Source organism: Balaenoptera borealis (assembly GCF_965194805.1).
Source record: "Balaenoptera borealis genome assembly, chromosome: 9".
NCBI classification, from domain to species: domain Eukaryota; kingdom Metazoa; phylum Chordata; class Mammalia; order Artiodactyla; family Balaenopteridae; genus Balaenoptera; species Balaenoptera borealis.
In genome coordinates, this window is record NC_138873.1 from 72,194,798 (window position 1) to 72,215,206 (window position 20,409).

The following is a 20,409-nucleotide window of genomic DNA, read 5'->3' on the forward strand; positions in this document are numbered from 1 at the left end:
AATAGCAAAAATCAATAAAATTAAAAGTTGGTTCTTTGAGAAGATAAACAAAATTGATAAACCATTAGCCACACTCATCAAGAAAGGGAGAAGACTCAAATCAACAGATTTAGAAATGAAAAAGGAGAAGTAACAACTGACACTGCAGAAACACAAAGGATCATGAGATATTACTACAAGCAACAATATGCCAATAAAATGGACAACCTGGAAGAAATGGACAAATTATTAGAAAAGCACAACCTTCTGAGACTGAATCAGGAAGAAATAGAAAATATAAACAGACCAATCACAGGCACTGAAATAGAAACTGTGATTAAATATCTTCCAACAGACAAAAGCCCAGGACCAGATGGTTTCACAGGTGAATTCTATCAAACATTTAGAGAAGAGCTAACACCTATCTTTCTCAAACTCTTCCAAAATTTAGCAGAGGGAGGAACACTCCCAAACTCCTTCTATGAGGCCACCATCACCCTGATACCAAAACCAGACAAAGATGCCACAAAAAAAGAAAACTACAGGCCAATATCACTGATGAACATAGAAAAATCCTCAACAAAATACTAGCAAACAGAATACAACAGCACATTAAAAGGATCATACACCATGATCAAGCGGGGTTTATCCCAGGAATGCAAGGATTCTTCAATGTACACAAATTAATCAATGTGATACACCATATTAACAAATTGAAGGATAAAAACCATATGATAATCTCAGTAGATACAGAAAAAGCTTTTGACAAATTTCCACACCAATTTATGATAAAAACTCTCTGGAAAGTGGGCATAGAAGGAACCTACCTCGACATAATAAAGTCCATATAGACGAATCCACAGCCAACATCGTTCTCAATGGTGAAAAACTGAAACCATTTCCTCTAAGATCAGGAACAAAACAAGGTTGCCCACTCTCACCACTATTATTCAACATAGTTTTGGAAGTTTTAGCCACAGCAATCAGAGAAGAAAAAGAAATAAAAGGAATCCAAATCAGAAAAGAAGTAAAACTGTCACCGTTTGCAGATGACATGATACTATACAAAGAGAATTCTAAAGATGCTACCAGAAAACTACTAGAGCTAATCAATGAATATGCTAGAGTAGCAAGATACAAAATTAATGCACAGAAATCTGGTGCATTCCTATACACTAATGACAAAAAATCTGAAAGAGAAATTAAGGAAACACTCCTACTTACCACTGCAACAAAAAGAATAAAATACTTAGGAATAAACCTACCTAAGGAGGCAAAAGACCTGAATGCAGAAAACTATAAGACACTGATGAAAGAAATTAAACACAATACAAACAGATGGAGAGATATACCATGTTCTCGGATTGGAAGAATCAACATTGTGAAAATGACTATACTACCCAAAGCAATCTACAGATTCAATGCAATCCCTATCAAACTACCAATGGCATTTTTCACAGAACCAGAACAAAAAATTTCACAATTTGTATGGAAACATAAAAGACCCCAAATAGCCAAAGCAATCTGAGAAAGAAAAACAGAGCTGGAGGAATCAGGCTCCCAGACTTCAAAAAATACTACAAAGCTACAGTAAGCAAGATAGTATGGTACTGGCACAGAAACAGAAATATAGATCAATGGAACAGGATAGAAAGCTCAGAGATAAACCCACACACATATGGTCACCTTATCTTTGATAAAGGAGGCAAGAATATACAATGGAGAAAAGACAGCCTCTTCAATAAATGGTGCTGGGAAAACTGGACAGCTACATGTAAAAGAATGAAGTTAGAACACTTTCTAACACCATACACAAAAATAAACTCAAAATGGATTAAAGACCTAAATGTAAGGCCAGGCACTATAAAATTCTTAGAGGAAAACATAGGCAGAACACTCTATGACATAAATCACAGCAAGATCCTTTTTGACCCACCTCCTTGAGAAATGGAAAGAAAAACAAAAATAAACAAATGGGACCTAATGAAACTTAAAAGCTTTTGCACAGCAAAGGAAACCATAAACAAGATGAAAAGACAACCTTCAGAATGGGAGAAAATATTTGCAAACCAAGCAACTGACAAAGGATTAATCTCCAAAATATACAAGCAGCTCATGCAGCTCAATATCAAAAAAAACCCCAATCCCAAAATGGGCAGAAGACCTAAATAGACATTTCTTCAAAGAAGATATACAGATTGCCAACAGACACATGAAAGGATGCTCAACATCACTAATCATTAGAGAAATGCAACTCAAAACTTCAATGAGGTATCCCTTCACACAGGTCAGAATGGCCAACATCAACAAATCTACAAACAATAAATGCTGGAGAGGGTGTGGAGAAAACAGAACCCTTTTGCACTGCTGGTGGAAATGTAAATTGATACAGCCACTATGGAGAACAGTATGGAGGTCCCTTAAAAAACTAAAAATAGAACTACCATATGACCCAGCAATCCCACTACTGGGCATACACCCTGAGAAAACCATAATTCAAAAAGAGTCATGTACCACGATGTTCATTGCAGCTCTATTTAAAATAGCCAGGACATGGAAGCAACCTAAGTGTCCACTGACAGATGAATGGATAAAGATGTGGCACATATATACAATGGAATATTACTCAGCCATAAAAAGAAACAAAACTGAGTTATTTGTAATGAGGTGGATGGACCTAGGGTCTGTCCTACAAAGTGAAGTAAGTCAGAAAGAGAAAAACAAATACTATACGCTAACACATACATATGGAATCTAAAAAAAAAAAAAAAAAAGGTTCTGATGAACCTAGGGGCAGGACAGGAATAAAGACGCAGAGGTAGAGAATGAACTTGAGGACATGGGGAGGGGGAAGGGTAATCTGGGATGAAGTGAGAGAGTAGCTTTGACATATATACACTATCAAATGTAAAATAGATAGCTAGTGGGAAGCAGATGCATAGCACAGGGAGATCAGCTCGGTGCTTTGTGACCACCTAGAGGGGTGGGATAGGGAGGGTGGGAGGGAGATGCAAGAGGGAGGGGATATGGAGATATATGTATACATATAGGTGATTCACTTTGTTATACAGCAGAAACTAACACAACATTGTAAAGCAACTATACTCCAATAAAGATGTTAAAAAAAAATAACTCATGCTTCCTTAAATCTTAGGTAGATATCATGGATTTTTGCAGTTTCTAAAGAAATACAGAATATTTGCAACAGAAGAAGAGACTTCAGATGCTAAGATACATGGGAACATCCTTATCTTCTTTCTCCCAAAGAAAATTCCTTGTTTATATTTAACATTTGTGCATCATTTACTGTTATCTGTACTTTATAAAGAGGAACTCATTTTTTCCACATTACAACCAAATGAAGTAGGACAGGTATTATTATTATCTTCATTTCCATTTTACAGATGAAGAAACTGAGGCACAGAAAGTTTAAATAACTTGCCCCAGGTCACGCAGCCTGCCCAATTCAAATCTAGAATCTGCCCCAGAATCTATACTCTTATCCACTCTGCTATGCTGACTTATTAAGTATTTCAATCATAAAATTTTAAAGCATTTAATTCACTCTCTATCTTCTCTATATAAAGATATTTCTTCTCTATATAAAGATACACACATGGAAACCTCGGCATGCGGGTTTGGGATCCTCCAGCAGAAAGTGGGCAGAGATCACTCACATGATGGTGGACAAAGTAGGCAATGGTTGCTTTGATTCCACCATCTTACCAAGGCCTGGAAAGTTCCCTCTTGTCTCAGGTCTGAGTGGATGGTCCCACCTGTTTCCCTGTTCCCTGTTTTATGCCCAGGATCCCAAATTATTGTTACCTCTTGGATACCAAATAACCCTCCCAAGATCACATAGTCATTCGTTCCATAAACTTCTTTCAGGTGCCCCACCGGTACTTGACATGAAGAATAATTGAGAACATCTTCTTGGTGAGTGAAAATATAAGGATGCTACTGGAAATATAATTAAAAATGGGACTGGAAAGCCGTGAAGTTAATGCAAGTTAATTTAGAATATATCAGACAGACAAAAGACAGAAATTCATCCACTTTTATTGAGCACCAGTGCTAGATACTATGAAAGTACCAATCAAAATGAACATTATTAACTACCTTTACATTCCTGGCTCTGTACTAGGTTCTGGGGATATATTAGTGAGCAAGATAAACTCAGTCCCTGCTTCACAGAACACACAGGCTTTGGGGAAGGATGCCAAAGTAATTACAGGTGAAGTATAAATTACAAACATTCTGAATCACCTTTCTAGGTTTGATTTTGTCAAATGCTGAGATTCCCTGATCCGGCAGTTATATTCTCAGGAGCTCCTTCCCCAGTCTGACAATTCCTCATCTGAGAACTTTTGGAAGATTACATGATAATGGGCACTGAGTAATTTAATTGTAATCTGTGGAGTCGGTGGGTAGGGAGAGAGATACAATAGTTGCACAGGCAGCGTCATGGCGGGGTGCACTGGGGGAGTCTCAGTGTGGAGGGATTCTTTCCACCAAGGGGGCTAGAGACAGAAAGTCAGCCACAGCCAGAGCAGACTTGGGGGGTGAGGGAAGCAAATTCTCCCCTAGAAGTCAACTGACAAAGATTTAGTACATAAACTCTGTTATTGGAACAAATTGAGAAAAAATTTTTTAAAGACAGAGACTTTGGGCTTCCCTGGTGGCACAGTGGTTGGGACTCTGCCTGCCAATGCAGGGGACGCGGGTTCGAGCCCTGGTCTGGGAGGATCCCGCATGCCGCGGAGTGACTAAGCCCGTGAGCCGCAACTACTGAGCCTGTGCGTCTGGAGCCTGTGCTCCGCGACGGTGAGAGGCCCGCGCACCGCGATGAAGAGCGGCCCCTGCTCGCCGCAACTGGAGAAAGCCCTAGCACAGAAACGAAGACCCAACACAGCCAAAAATAAATATAAATAAATAAATAAATAAATTTATTTAAAAAAAAAAAAAAAAGAGACTTTCTGAGCAAAAGGCAGAAATGAATTCAGGACAGGTGGTGAGGACAAGAGCCACACAGACACACACGTGTCCAGACTGTCCTGCAACCAAGACAAGCCTGAAGAATGGGAAGTGGCGATCGGCACTAGGACCCACCTTGCAGTCTTTGTAGATTGCGTTACTTAAGTGTAACGAACATACATTTTCTTCTTAGACAGAATGAATGATTAGTTCTTCCTGTAATCTTCATAAATTTCTATCTATGTTCCTGGAGAACGTGGACTCTTCCTAACAGGAATGAAACAAACTAGATAAGCAGAATCCTGAAGAGATAAGCCTCTTCTTCACCAGAGCTGTGTTCTCTGTTCTCAGCTTCATCCACTTGCAAGTGGCAAGTGTTTGGAGGGGGACCATCTCATCAAGCAAACATCTTTCTCTTTACTTTAAGCTCCATTATTTCCTCTCGGGAGAGCATCTTGGCTCCAAGGGAAATGGTCAGGGCTGCAGCCTTAAGCCGTGTGTATGGTTAGCATTTCACATTCATACTCTCTAGGCAAAGCCCCAATACCTTTTGAAAGACTTCATTCATCTAACAGAGATTTACCGAAATGGGTCAGCCAATGATAAATGAGCCAACCAGTGTGATAGGGCACATCTAACTGAAGGACATCTCCCTCTGGAGGATCTCAATGCCTTACCAGTGTGGAAAGAAGCCTGTGGCACAGCTACAGACTGATGACTGCGCAAGTCTGATTAAGGAAATGCTTTCGAGGCCTCTGTGTTCAGTGGCCCTGGCAGGCTTTCAGAATTTGGTTAAAACACCAAGGCAGTGTGAGCCATTAGATTTTCCTCTCTGGGACAATACCAGGGGTTTGGAAAGAGAGGTAGGAAGAGAGATCTGAGCAGTGCCCTGTGGTAAACACAAAGCCACTACCAGAGTCACGTGCCAAGAATAAAGTTCTGAGATCCCCCCTCAGGCAAGTAAAGAAAGGCTGGTCAAACCCAGTACGAAAGGGCAATGAAATGTACAAACAACAACTGCCAAAAAACCCCAGGCTTCATGCTGATGGAGCTGGCAGATTTATATTTTAAGAGGCCAACTTTCCCTCACCCCCAGCAAAAATCAGTTGTCCATAACAATATCTAATTAAATTATTGGTGTTGTATAACTGGTCTGGGATTCAGAGTTACATATAGGCAATGTGTTGGTAAACGGGATGTGTTGAGAGACCACAGGACCTTGAAAGAAAAAGCAATTATGGGTTCAAAAATTGTTTTTATGTCATTTCCATTTGCAAAGAGACACCTGAAGAAAAGATACTTAAAAACAAAGAGACAAACAAAAAAATCCCCTCCATTCTAGTGGACACATGAGGGCTTTAATTCATAGTGTATAAGAAAGAAATATGGGTAAGGAAAAGATGCTCAATCAATACTTCCCTTACAACCCCACTGGATATAGAGATAAAGATTTGAGAGGCAAAACCTAAAACCATGGAATTGATTACATAGCCTTTGACTAGCTTAGAGTTTGGGATTCAGAAGACCACTTGGTTTACAGACCCCTAAATAAAAAGTGTCCACAGTTCTCCCAATATAATGCCATCAAACTCCCCTTCAGCCATAACACAGACACTTTGATGTCCCAGCAGAAAGTACAGTTATGAGCTCAAGATTGTTTTTACCAGCCTGTCCGTTCCTAATGAGCTAGTGCATTACCCTAGGGTTCCACGTATCTCTTTAGAACAGTGAGTCCCCTAGAACACAAAGGAAAGGAAAAAATTCAATCATGATTTTTGATGCTGTGATTCAAAGTGCTAGTCCCTCCTTTGAGAGAGCTACAAATATAGCAAGAAGTCAAGATTCCCAGGGTATGTCAGCTGGCAATAGAGGAAAGTTATTATATTTTATAGCAATTATAAAATCTTGAGAAAACATTATTTTAAAGCTCTTCATCAGGCAATTTCTGACTCCTATCATTCCCAGGATGACCTTGCTTGTCCCAAGCCATACACCTTGCAGTACCCAGGTAATTCAAAGCATTTTCTTCTAGCCAATTAGTAACTGTGTTTAACCTGATGAACAACAAGTAACCCTAAAGTCTGGGAAAGTTCAAAATCCACTGCCTCATTTCCTGATGCCCAGAAACACAGGTTCTCAGTTCTGTGTCTTTCTGAAGGAATAAAGGAAAAGGAAATTTGCAATAGAAGTTTCACTCTTTTACTTTCATCCTTTGCCAAATTTTAAGGGCTTTATCATGAAAATCACAACAAATGAAGGATATTCTGCTCACAGTTCTAAATGAGTTTTATAAACCTCATTTTTTTGTTTCTAAAGAGAAAAATGATATCAAAATTGTGTGTGTATTTGTGTTCCCTTTCTAAGTTCAAGGCTGGGAGAATATGAATTTAGAGAGGAAACTCAGGACAAAAGGAGGAAAAAACTTCTTTAAAAGAAGCCAGAATCTGACTTAAATTGTGTTTGACTTTTCAGAAAATTATTTCCCCATTACTTCTTTCGTTCGGAGAAAGAAAGTCTTTTAGCAGGGAGAGTACAAATTCTCCCAAGGGAGTTATAAGCATCCTTCTCTGAGCAAAACCAATATCCGACCCAGAATGTCTTGTTGGAATCACCACCTAAATGTGACCCACACATTAGTTCCTGCTTCTACCGGCGAATCTTCACCTGTATTTTTATTTTATGGTATTTCCTAATTGAAGTTGAAAGCATCATTGATGGCCTGGTGTGACTCTAAGAAATGAAGAAATGAGTAGTGAGATTGTAGAAAATAGGAAGAGATTATTTATCATCATATTGATCTTTGAAGTTATGTCTAAAGGAGTCCATAGTTTGGGTTGGTGTGTTAGTTTCTTAGGGCTGCCTGAGCAAAATCCCATAAACCTGGTGGCTTGAAACAACAGAAATTCATTCTCTCACAGTTCTGCAAGCTAGAAGTCTGAAATCAAGATGCCAGCAAGGTTGGGTCCTTCTGGAAGGTTTTGAGGGAGATTCTGTTCCAGACTTCTCTCCTAGCCTATGGTGGTTGTCAGTAATCTTAGCATTCCTTGGGTTGTAGATGCATCACTCTAAAATCTGCCTCCACTGTCATTCTTGCCAGGATGCTAGCCATATTGAATAAGGGCTCCATCTACTGTGGCATGACTTCATCTTAATTTATACCTTAATTACATGTGCAAAGACTCTATTTCCAAATAAGAGGCTAGGACTTCAACATATGTTTTTGTGGGACACTATTCAATTCACAACAGTCAGAAAAAATTTTTTCCTGATTTTAACAAAAATGACTAAGGGGAAAGCAATAATTTTGTGTAAACTATTTTATTGACCTATTCACCCCTAAAAATGTAAATCTTTGACTTGACCTATGAAATTTCAATATCAGAAAATTACATTTTATATAGAAGGCCAAAACAGATGGGTGGCTTTTAAAAGAAGCTCATCAGGTCAGTGGCCCTTTGGCCTCATTAAAATAGTGCATTTGAGTTGCTACACTTGGGCAATCTCTAGAAATTTCCTGTTTGAAGTTGACTTCTAGCAATGGACTTATCATGTATGATAAGAGACCAAAATTTAGGGTGCTGGAGTTTATGCAACTCAGATATTAGTAGCTCAAGGAGGGAATCAAAGCTGGGTATCCACTTTGGAAGTTTCCTACATGACCCACCAAACTTGGAGTGCTTCCGGTGGAATTCCAGAACAAGAATGCTTGGAAAGTAGTTTTTCTGATTTCAGAACAGTAACACGAGAGTTGCTTTAGCAGCAATTCCAGTGAAACCGGCTCCATCGGGTGTTGTTCCTGTCATCCTTGGAGGGATCCTGGCCAGAAGTATGTTGCCATGGACATTCAAGTTAAGCCAACCCAAACTTTGAACAAAGCCAGCTAATCAGGCAGCTTTGAGAAAAAGGCAGAGTAGAGACAAATCATCAGGCATTTGTGACTGACTCTTCCATTTTTACCTGTTGAAATTAAATGTATAAAGCCCTTAATTTGGGAACATTATAAATGCCATGAAATCAACAACTATATAGTAATTGCTTTGACTTCCACAATTTTCCCCAACATTTTACAGTGAAAATTTTCAAGCATACAACAAAGTTGAAAGAATTTTATGGTGAACATCACCTGGATTCTATCATTAACACTTCACTACACTTGCTTTCTCATATATCTATCCATTGGTCCAACCTTCTATCTACCTATCAATTTATCTTATTTGTATGCATTTCAAAGTAAATTACAGACATTAGTTCATAACCTCCTAAATACTTCAGCATGCATATCATTAACTGGGGATTTCCACAGCTTAAAAAGCTGTGGAACAGGCCACATAAATCATGAGACATTTATAGCATAGCACCTCCATAATGATAATTTGTTTCATGGTAAGTGTCCAGATAGTGTTCCCCAAGCACTTGAGTGAATATCTAAAATATAAGGCAAGCATGGTTATAAGGTTTATATTAAGATATTTCATCAACAAAATATTTAAGGGACTTCGCTCGTGGTCCAGTGGTTAAGACTTCACCTTCCAATGCAGGGGGTGCAGGTTCGATCCCTGGTTGGGAAGCTCAGATCCCACGTGTTGCGTGGCCAAAATTGTAACAAAATGTAACAAATTCAATAAAGATTTAAAAAATGGTCCACATCAAAAAAAAATCTTTAAAAAAACCCCAAAATATTTAAAAACTTGTTGAGACATCTTACTCACAAATATTGGTACTATATCCCTTCCTGGGTGTATATATAAGAACTTGGGTTGGTATTGCTTCAGAATTCAGACCTCACAAGTTCCCAGCTGTCCTATAACTACACTGAATGTGCTGACTTAAGTCCTCTACAAAGACCAGAATCATTCTCTCTCTACCAGGGCATCTCTCACACTGTTTCTTCTACTACAGTCCTCTCAAATACAAGTTTAAGCTCTAGGTCTCACCAATAAAAATTTCATAAAGCGTTATCTTCTATTTCATTAATATTTGTCAAACACTATCTCTCCATGAAAAAGAAAGCACTCTTGCCCCCTCTATTCTCATGGGTTGCTGACGTTGCAGGGATTGCCTGGATAACATAGCCCCGTTCTGACAGAAAAAGATTCAAGTAAAACATAGAATTTCATCGATTAAGTGGAGAGAGATAACAAGGACAGGGAGACATTCATAAACTTAAAAACTGAATGAAGAAATTCCCTTTCTATAAGAAGATCAATAAACAGAAATGTTATAGAAAACAAACTTACAGTTACCAAAGGGGAAATGGCAGGGAGGGAAAAATTAGGAGTTTGGGGTTAGCAGATACAGACTGCAATATATAATACAGATAAGCAACAAGGTTGTCCTATACATAAATATATATCTATATTTTTATTATTAGGCTGTACACCAGAAACTAACACATTATAAATCAACTATACTTCAATAAATAAATAAATATTCAAAAATTTAAGCGATCCCCCCACCCCACCAAAAAAAGAAAACAGAAATGTTAGAACTCAGGGAAGAGACGGCAAAGCAATGGGAGGAGATGAAACAAGAGCTGGTGGAAACCAGCAAAGAACTGGAAAAGAAAAATCATAGAAATAAGACGAAATTGAAGGGAGCACAGATCAAATCAAATAGACGCTGTAAAGTAATCAAAACAGAAAAGAAACTTACTTCTTTAGAAGTTGAAAAGAATTAGAAAGAAAATGAGAAAGAAACAGGCAAAGGAAATCCAACACATTGTTAAAATTACCAAATAAGCAAAGAAAAAAAGACTTAAACAATATGAGGATTAGAGGGACAGAAACAAAATGATAAACATGATACACCCCCTGCAATAGAGAAACTGTAAATGGTATATGTCTGGCAATATAAAAGCAATTTAACTATCACAGAGTGAAATGGGAAGATGGGAAAAAAAAAAGATGGGAAGAAAAGCCCAATGATCTGTAATATATCTGAGTCAAAGGATGTCATTTAAGGCTGTAAAATGAAGTAATATAAATACTAGCATATATAAATCATACAAAGATAAATTTTAGAAATTATTTCTTACCAAAATTAGGAGGTGTGGGGCAGCAAGTTGAAGGGAGAACATGAAAATAAGCTTGTTTTATTATTGCACATAGTAAGGAAAAATAGATATCGTCTCTAAAGAAATAAAGGGCTAAGGTTATTACATATGTATAATTACACAAGTAACCACAAAACAAAAACACTAAACTTCCTAAACATCAGATGAATCATCCACAGTATAAAATAAAGATCACAGACTGAAATACATTTTAAAAACTATAAAGGGAATTGTTTGGCCGTCTAGTGGTTAGGACTCTGTGCTTTCATTGCGGAGGGAGCAGGTTCAATCCCTGGTCAGGGAACTAAGATACGCAAGCCATGCAGCGCAGCAAATAAATACTATGAAAACCGCATATATAGGGCTTCCCTGGTGGCGCAGTGGTTGAGAGTCTGCCTGCCAATGCAGGGGACACGGGTTCAAGCCCTGGTCTGGGAAGATCCCACATGCCACGACTGGGCCCGTGAGCCACAACTACTGAGCCTGCACGTCTGGAGCCTGTGCTCTGCAACAAGAGAGGCCACGATAGTGAGAGGCCCACGCACCGCAATGAAGAGTGGTCCCCGCTCGCCGCAACTAGAGAAAGCCCTCACACAGAAATGAAGACCGAACACAGCCAAAAATAAATAAATAAATAATTTATTAAAAAAAAAAAAAGAAAACCGCATATAAAAAAATAACAGAATTAAGACTACATACGTCTTTTAAATATAAATGGACTGAACACATCTATTAAAAGAAAAGGAATTGTAGACAAGTTCAAAAAGTAAAACACAACTCCAAGCTGTGTGTAAAATACTTATTTAAAACAAACTGATTCAGAAAGACTGAAAATAAAAGCATGGGAAAAGTTATACCAGATAGATATAAACCAAAAGAAAGCAGAGGTTCCAATCATAAAATCAGAATAGATGGAGTATCAGAAAAAGAATATTAAATGAAACAACAAAAGGACGTTTTATAATCCTAAAACTTGCAATTAATGGTGACTGTATAACAGCTATAAATATTTACTTGAGCATGAAAAAGCATAGCATCAATTTTCATAATTCAGAAAGTAGGAAATACCAGAAAGGTTGACAAAAACATGTTTCTAGTAGAAGTTTAATTTCTCTCTCAGTCCATGAGTGAAAGTGAGGATTTAGAAGATTTAAATAATGAAATTAATAAGGGAGATCAATTAATAAAACTTCAATACCCAGAAAATAGAGAATACGTCTCCTTTTCAAGCAGCCATGGTACAGTCAACCAAAACTGACCAGACTAAGCTATGAAGAAAATCTCAATAAATTCTTTATGATAGTGAGTTTTGTCATCTGAGAAAATGAATGCCTTTCCATTTGTCCAAGTCTTTTTTTCCTTCAGGAGTATTCTATCATTTACCTCACATAGGTCTTTGCCTAATTATTGATACACTTATTTCTTGATATTTTATCTTACTTGTCACTCTTGTTAATAGACCCATTCCATTAAATTGTTATACTAACTATATATATGGATATATAGAGAAATATATACGTGTGTGTGAATATATATACATTTCTGAATATTAGTGCTATACTATGCTCCTTTACTGAACTGAAGGTTTTTCAGCTGATTTTTGTTGCCAAATAACCAGAAACTGCAGTCAACTTCCCAGCAGCCCTGTAGTCCCGAGGAGGGTGGCCGGCAGGGGAATCTGGAGGTTTCTGCAAAGACTCAAAGCAGCTGAAGCCCACTCAACTGCCTTCACTGCTGGAAGAGAACATGATTTCTGCTTTCTTTCCACCTTCCAAATTCTTATAATGTGCATTTTATTCATACAGTATAAATTGCATCCATAGGGGCAAAGGGAGTCTAGTAAAAGTACTTTCTGGCTTCCAATTCACCTGATATAGGAGAGGGCATACCAGGGGGTGGGAATGAATGCTGGTTGCCAAAAAAAAAAAGAAGTATCCAGCACGAATATAAAATATATGAAAAGTTTTTAAGATGTCAATAAGATATAGAAAAATGGTGAAAGGATATAAACAGTTTCTCAAAAAGTTGGTATAGGTATGAATAACAGTTCACAGAAAAGGATGCCTCTTAAATATATGAAAAGGATGTCTATACTCACTCACAATAAGAGAAAAGCAAATTGAAAGTATCCCTAGATACCAGTGTCCATTGTTTGGAAACATCATAAAGTCGGTAACACACTGTATTGGTGAGTGTATGAGGAAACAGGAACTCTCCATGTATGTGGTGGGAGAGTGTGATTCGGTATTATCTACCAAAATTACAATTGCACACAAATATTTCACTTCATTTAGAAATTCCACTTCAAAGAACTTATCCTCTAGATATACTTACACATGTGAAATTGAAATAGCAAACACCTGCATACAACCTAGCTGTCCATCAATAGGGGATTGGTTAAATAAATTATGGTACAGTCTTCAACGGATGATTATGTATATTAAAAAATGGAGAAAAACTTTGTGTACCACTTTAGAAATAGTTTCACGACATTAAGTGACAAAATCAAGATGCAGAACTTTACAAAGAGAAATCTAACTTTTGTTTTTAAAAAAAGAGGAAAAAATCACATATTATTGCATTGGCTTTTATATGCTAAAAATTCTGGAGTGGCATATAGGAAACTAACAGTAGTGATTATCTTTGGCAGAGGACAATAAGAAATGCACAGATGGAGGACAGAGTGGGAAAGACACTATTGGGATTTATGGTTGAATTACATAAGTGTGTTGCCTAGTCAAAAATAAATAAATGATTTTTTTAAATGAAGAAGATTGAAGAAGGAAAATAACTTGGCAAAAGTTCAGTGGAATGCTATAAAGGCAATATCAAAAGACTTGAGAATAAGCCCCATGAGGAGTGAGTGTGATTCAGCCTAGAAAAGGGAAAGCTGAGAGGTGATAGAACAGAACTCCGACATACAAGATGGCTGCTGGCCATTTGCCATCTTCCCTGAAAACACCAAGCTAAAATGGTTTAGCTTGAATATCCAAATTAGACTATGAAAACAGAACTAGGTTATCAAAAGAATATACGGACTTGCTTTCACTAAAGCCAACCAGTCCTTGAATTATAGAGCTCTCAGTTCACTTGCTTAAATACCCTGAACTGGCTTTTGGTCCAACTGCTTTAGAACAGAATACAAAGCCCTTCATAATCCGCACCAGGCTACCTTTTTTTTTTTTTTTTAATTTTTTAATTTATTATTTATTTATTATTTTTATTTTTGGCTGTGTTGGGTCTTCGTTTCTGTGTGAGGGCTTTCTCCAGTTGCGGCGAGTGGGGGCCACTCTTCATCGCGGTGCGCGGGCCTCTCACTATCGCGGCCTCTCTTGTTGCGGAGCAGAGGCTCCAGACGCTCAGGCTCAGTAGTTGTGGCTCACGGGCCCAGTTGCTCCGCGGCATGTGGGATCTTCCCAGACCAGGGCTCGAACCCGTGTCCCCTGCATTGGCAGGCAGATTCTCAACCACTGCACCACCAGGGAAGCCCCAGGCTACCTTTTAAACTAGGGCTATTGCCAGACACCTTCTGCATTCCTCCTTTCACATGATATACCCTCACCTCTGGCGTGTTTATAACTTCCTGTTTTTAAAATCTCCTATGCTTTTTCATGCCTCCCTGCCTTTGCTGATACTGATCTCACTTTCTGGAATATCCTACTTATCTTCCTAAAGTGCCTCTACTCACTCTTGAGACCCAAGAAGTAACCCCTTTGTGAAACCGTTTTGGAGCCCTCCCAAATCATGGCATAATTTGCTGGGCCCTCCTATGCCTTCCCAAGTCAAATGCTCATATCTCTATTTCATTGTTCACGAGGCTACATGATGATTAGTGGAATAGAGGTTTGGTGCCCCACTAAAGTTGGCAGATATCAGATGTCATCTTTTTATCCTTAGAAACCAATATGGTGGCCCTTAGCACAGGACCTGGCCTCAAATCATGCTTACTGTATGGAGAGTGAGGTATAAAAAAAATGTATTTGGGAATAAGAAAATTTAGGCACTCACTCTGTGCTTACATATTCCAAACACTTTGATGGAATGATTACTGGTCTGCTCTCCTAGGTTTACAACTTCAGGAATAGAATCCAAGGCAATCTGTGGGATGTACTAAACAGATCCTGAGTACACTGGAATATATTCCATTTCAAAAGATGCACAGTGGGTTTGACATCAATGCAGTTGTATGACGGGGAATATAAATGTGCAAAATCGTGCTCTGAAAGTGAAGCGCCATCTGTCGTACATCATTACTTGAAAAGGATGATCATTTGGGTGTGTATTTTCTGATAACATGTGTACTTAAAACTTCCAAACTTAATGTACCACTAATTTACTTTAGCATTTTAGTTCTTTTCCTTAAGGAGAAAAAGAAAAAAAAGCCCACAAATGCTTCTGCCTTGACCTTACCAGCACCCGTTTCCACATCACCCATCACAAAATAAACAGAAATAGGTCCTCTTTAAGAAGCCTGGGTTTTAAAATGGGTTTCTTACATGTCAGAAAAATACATTTTAATTTATAAAAAGGTTCCAATCAGCAAATTCAATCTCAGGTTCATATTTTACATCCAAAGTCTTATTCAAACACCCGAGTCCCTTTGCAATCATTTTATTTATCGTAATTGAGTAAATTATTCATAATTATCATATACGATCATATCATTTATCAGGAAATTGAATCAAGCAGAACTACCTATGCCTTCTTTCAGTCCAATTTTATATTGACTCTACACAAAAGAAGTGGAAACACTCTCCCCTGAAGTTAGGCTGAGTTGGGTTGGACTTGCCATTCCATCACTATGGTTGGACCATGGGCAAGTACTCATCCTCATTAAACCTTTGTTTCCTCCCTTATAAAAGAGGAACAATAATAACAACATGCCTTAGAGAGCTTTGAATTAGAAATGTGTTGCATGTAGTACCTGGCATATAATAGGTTCTCAATTAAGTTTTAGGTTTTTTTCTAAATCATGGTTCCATGTGCTAATCAGGATTTTCTTTGCCTTATTGTAGTTTCCTCAGTCTGGAGCACCTGTGCCATCCCCCTACCTTACCCTAATCAGGCAAACTCATGTTGGTGCTTAAATACCAGTGTCAACTTCCCTGAGAAAACTTCCTGATTCCTTCCAACTTTTCTAGGCCAGGTTAGTCATCCTTGAATATTCTGCTTACTTCTGCATTACCCTTGTTATACTGCTATGTAATATTTATTTACTCATCTGTCCCCCACTTTAGTGTAAGTTCCTTGGGAAGAGAGATTGTGTCTTGATCTGTGGTATCTTTGTATCTTCTAACACCGTGTCTGCATTTAGAAGGGAAATAAAAATAAGCGCTCTTAAAATGCTTTTATTCAGACAGCTGGAATTAAAGACACTGTAGGTGTTAATGAGATTTTGATTAAGAACTCAAGGGGAAATTTCCTATTACGGTAAATATGTAAAATGTTCTAAGTTCTGAATTAGTCATTGTTCTTCTCAAAAAATAAAATAGTGGTACTTTTCTTTCCTAATCTAGAGAATCTTAGGTTTTGAATCTAGTGTTTTCTTTGCCATATAAGTAAAATAAAACGGCAACTCTGCCGAAGCAAATTCAAGCACAACATGGACAATGTCTACAATGGATGTCCGTAATGTCCAAAGTCCATAATAATGTCTCAACAAACCTAAAACACAGGGTCTCTCATTTTAACCTTTGGGAGAAAGGTTAAAAAGTTTCAGTGATGAGTGTTTACCAGCTGTTCTATGTATTTAATTCCCTGATGAACTATGTTTGAGGGTGGAGTAATACTGGTTTCAGGACAGGGCAGGAAATATGTAAGAATCCTCAATATTGCCTTCAAATCCCTCTCCACATGGATATGTTTCATCAATTAAGATTAATTTAATTAACAAGATAAATTTTCAAGATGGAAAATACCACTATTGAAAGTGCAGCAATCATTTGAATGCTATAATCAAGCACTCAATTAGAATTAGAACCACACCTTGCTAATTAAGTTGGAGGAATCTTACACTAGGAGTCTGAAAGTCTCAGACTCTTACTCTCTATAGTTTTGGTGCAGGACAGTATATCCAGATTTTGTTATTGTTGGAAACTGCAGAGATACTCTACTTCAAAAGCCAAGAAACCTGGTTTTTCAAACCAAAAGTATGCAGAAATCTAAAGTAACTCAGAGAGTTTTTAACACAAACAGAGAAAAAGAAAGATTTTTTATTTATAAGTACCCCTTATTATCTAAGGAAGAAGGATTCCACCATGGGGAGGAGGTGAAAGGGTCTGAGCTCTGTAATATAAACCAGTTTCCCGACCAAGCCTTCATTAAAATGTCCGTTTCTCACCAATGCTTGAGGGAGGGGCTTTTTATTGGAGAATGAGGAGACCCTCTGAGTTCTGCTCCCAGACAATCACGGAGTGAGGACAAAAGCTGTCCCCAGGATCCAGCCACATCTGTCTCACACAATTATTTTAGTCTTTTGGTTTGATTCAAAACCCCAAAGTGAGCAACTAATTTCATCACTGACAGAGCTGAAAGAAAAAGATAAACTAACTCCAACCAACATAGGGGTTATACATCCTGCAGGAGTTTGCTCCTGGGAACTGATCAAAAACTGTGATGTTACCTGGAGTCAGTAATGGAAAAACTCTTTAGAAATCATTGAAATTGAGTTTAATGGGCCACGCGGTCACAGTCTCAACTGGAACAGCTCTACCGACAGAGCTGTAAATATTTCCCTTCGAATCACAACAGTCCAATATAGCATGGCTCTGTAGTAAAATCCTCCCTCCTGGCTGATGAAATCGGTTGCCGTGGTAACAGGTGAAAGCAGTAAGTGGCAGAAAATCATTTTCCATCCCCAGCACGATGCCTTCCCCTTTTACAAAATAACACCAACACTCAGACAGGCAAAGTAACAAAAAAGAAAAGCCCTAACTGTGAACACTCTAGAATGCACAGATACTGTCTCTTCCTTGCTCCACTCCACCCATCTCTCCACCCCACCCCATAACCTGATCCCTACCAAAAAATTTTTTTTGATTCATCCTTCCCCTTATCACAACTCTCCCTTCTCTTTGGACGGATTTGATAGTTATAGTGTCATTTTGTAGTTTTTCACAAACGTTCACAGGCAGCCAGGAGCCAGGACAGACCCAGTAACCCCCCAGTTCCCAATTCATCCACCCTCCAAGTCCAAACAAACCCTGCTAGATCCTTACCTGTGAAAGTGAATGCATCCCTTCCCCCTCCAAACTGATCTACTTTCCCAAGTTCCTCATTTCTTATCAAGGTGTGGCCACTTTTCCCTGGTCTCAGATTCATAATTCTGGTGTCATGTTTTACTTCCGATCTTCAGGCCACACCAGCTGCTAGGTTTTTCAGATACTTCTTTGTGGTGTCGCTGGACTTCATTCCTTCTTCCACCCTCCCCAGCAACTTTCCAAATGCGAAACTTCGTGACTTACACTTCGTGTGCTAACCTCTCTCCTGGCATCACATTCTTTCTCTCTGACCTATTTCCTAACCCTTGTATTATAATGTAGAAGTCCAAAAAGATTTTTCTTTTCTCAGCCTTGAAAAATCAGAGAAATGCTTGTAGAGCAAAACCTGCCCTTGTTGAGGAAATGATCTGAGTCAGAATCCACTGCTTTTGGGTAGAAGCTCAGGTTAGAGGGCCTGAAAGTGGGTGGAACTATTGTGGGTGAGGTGAGGGGAAGAATTTGCCTGTTACTCAGCAGAAGAGGATGGACGTGGGAACCAGCAAGACGGCAGAGGCTTTGTACCCAAGGGTTCCCGAAAACTTTAGGGAAGTGATCAAAGTCACAAAATGCCTGATCTTACTTAGATTTTGGTTTTGTTTATTTTGTGGGGTTCGTATGTGTGTGTGGCAATTGGTGAAAGTGCTGTGCTTGTCATCCAGGTTGACATGGCAGGACTTAGGCAGCCAGTTTGTATTCCTGAGACAGACAGGGAGCTGAGGGAAAAACTATGAATATATGAGTAGTAAGAAATTCTCAAAACCATAGAAGGGCTCTGGATTCTCATTTGTCATGTTTGACTATCTGAAGGAGGCCCTGGGTGATGCCTAGCATACATTTTAGTAAATTTATGTAATTTTATAACCTGCCTTTAACAGTTTCTGGCCCAAGGGAGGGCATAAAAACAAACAAACAAATAAAAATTTTAAAATGTGAATAGGACACTTTATACATTGTGACTATAACTTTGTAAAAACTATTTATATGAAAAAAAATTAAATATACCAAAAGATCAACTGTTTGGTAGGGGAATTACATATAAATTTTCTCTTTTTCAAATGTTCTGTAATATGGTTATATTACTTTTGCTTTACATTTTAAATAAGTAATCATGAAGGCTATATAATAACGTGAGGAACTGTTCATGACAGAGTGTATTTTTTAAATAGAACAAAAGTAGTACTGTGGTATGTCTGCAATAATGTAAAATAAAAATACAATACAGGTATCCTCCACTCTTTGAAAGTTCACTTTACACCACTTCACTTTTATGAAAGGCTTACATTAGCACCTGTTTTCGCTAATGGAAAGAAATCCTAAAAGGATTTTTGTTTTTGTAAAGGAAGGTGAAAAGCAACAGTAGTGTTCAACGTTTGTTTTGCAGTGAGCTTAGAGGCAGCGTGCACCCCGAGCAGAGAGAGTGGCACCACCAGCTCCTTCCCTGGAACTACACTCAGCATCTCACCATCAAGTTGCCTTAGCTTTAACTGTGTCTGTGAGCATCTGCGCTTTAATCTCGATTTGTTTTGTGCATCCCCTAGCTAGATGTGTCCTAGGGTAATTGCTTCTTCACTTTACGCCGTTTTGATTTACAAAAGGTTTTGTAGGAATGCTCTATTTTGTTTCTTTTTTTAAATTAATTAGTTTTTGGCCGCATTGGGTCTTCGTTGCTGCGTTGGGGCTTTCTCTAGTTAGGGCAAGTAGGGGCTGCTCTTCGTTGTGGTGCACGGGCTTCTCATTGCGGTGGCTTCTCTTGTTGCAGAGCACAGGCTTTAGGCGTGCGGACTTCAGTAGTTGTGGCTCGCGGGCTCTAGAGCCCAGGCTCAGTAGTTGTAGCGCATGGGCTTAGTTGCGCCACAGCGTGTGGGATCTTCCCGGACCAGGGTTCGAACCCGTGTCCCCTGCATTGGCAGGCAGATTCTTAACCACTGAGCCACCAGGGAGTCCCCTCTATTTTGGCTATGGAGGAAACCTGTGTATGTAGACAAGGGGTGGAAAGGTGTTAAAAATGGTCCCAGTTTGATTTTTATGGGAAGCAGACTCTGAGATAGAGTTGGGTTCGATATGTTTATCAGGGAGCCCTTAGGATCAAGATTTGTGGGAAGGAGGAGGCGGAAGCAGGGAGGGCAGGGAGAAGTGTAGCTGAAC

General features: G+C 38.7%; 1 protein-coding gene across 1 annotated transcript in view; it reads right to left on the bottom strand.

Annotated features, from left to right (window-relative positions):
* Positions 1–20,009, bottom strand: part of MRAP2 (melanocortin 2 receptor accessory protein 2) — an 83,894-nt gene extending 63,885 nt beyond the window's left edge. The window contains exon 1 of the mRNA XM_082406027.1: positions 18,223–20,009. Coding sequence (XP_082262153.1) covers positions 18,223–18,240 — 18 coding nt within the window. The 5' untranslated portion in view covers positions 18,241–20,009. The remainder of the gene's footprint in view (positions 1–18,222) is intronic.
* Positions 20,010–20,409: the final 400 nt, after the last annotated feature.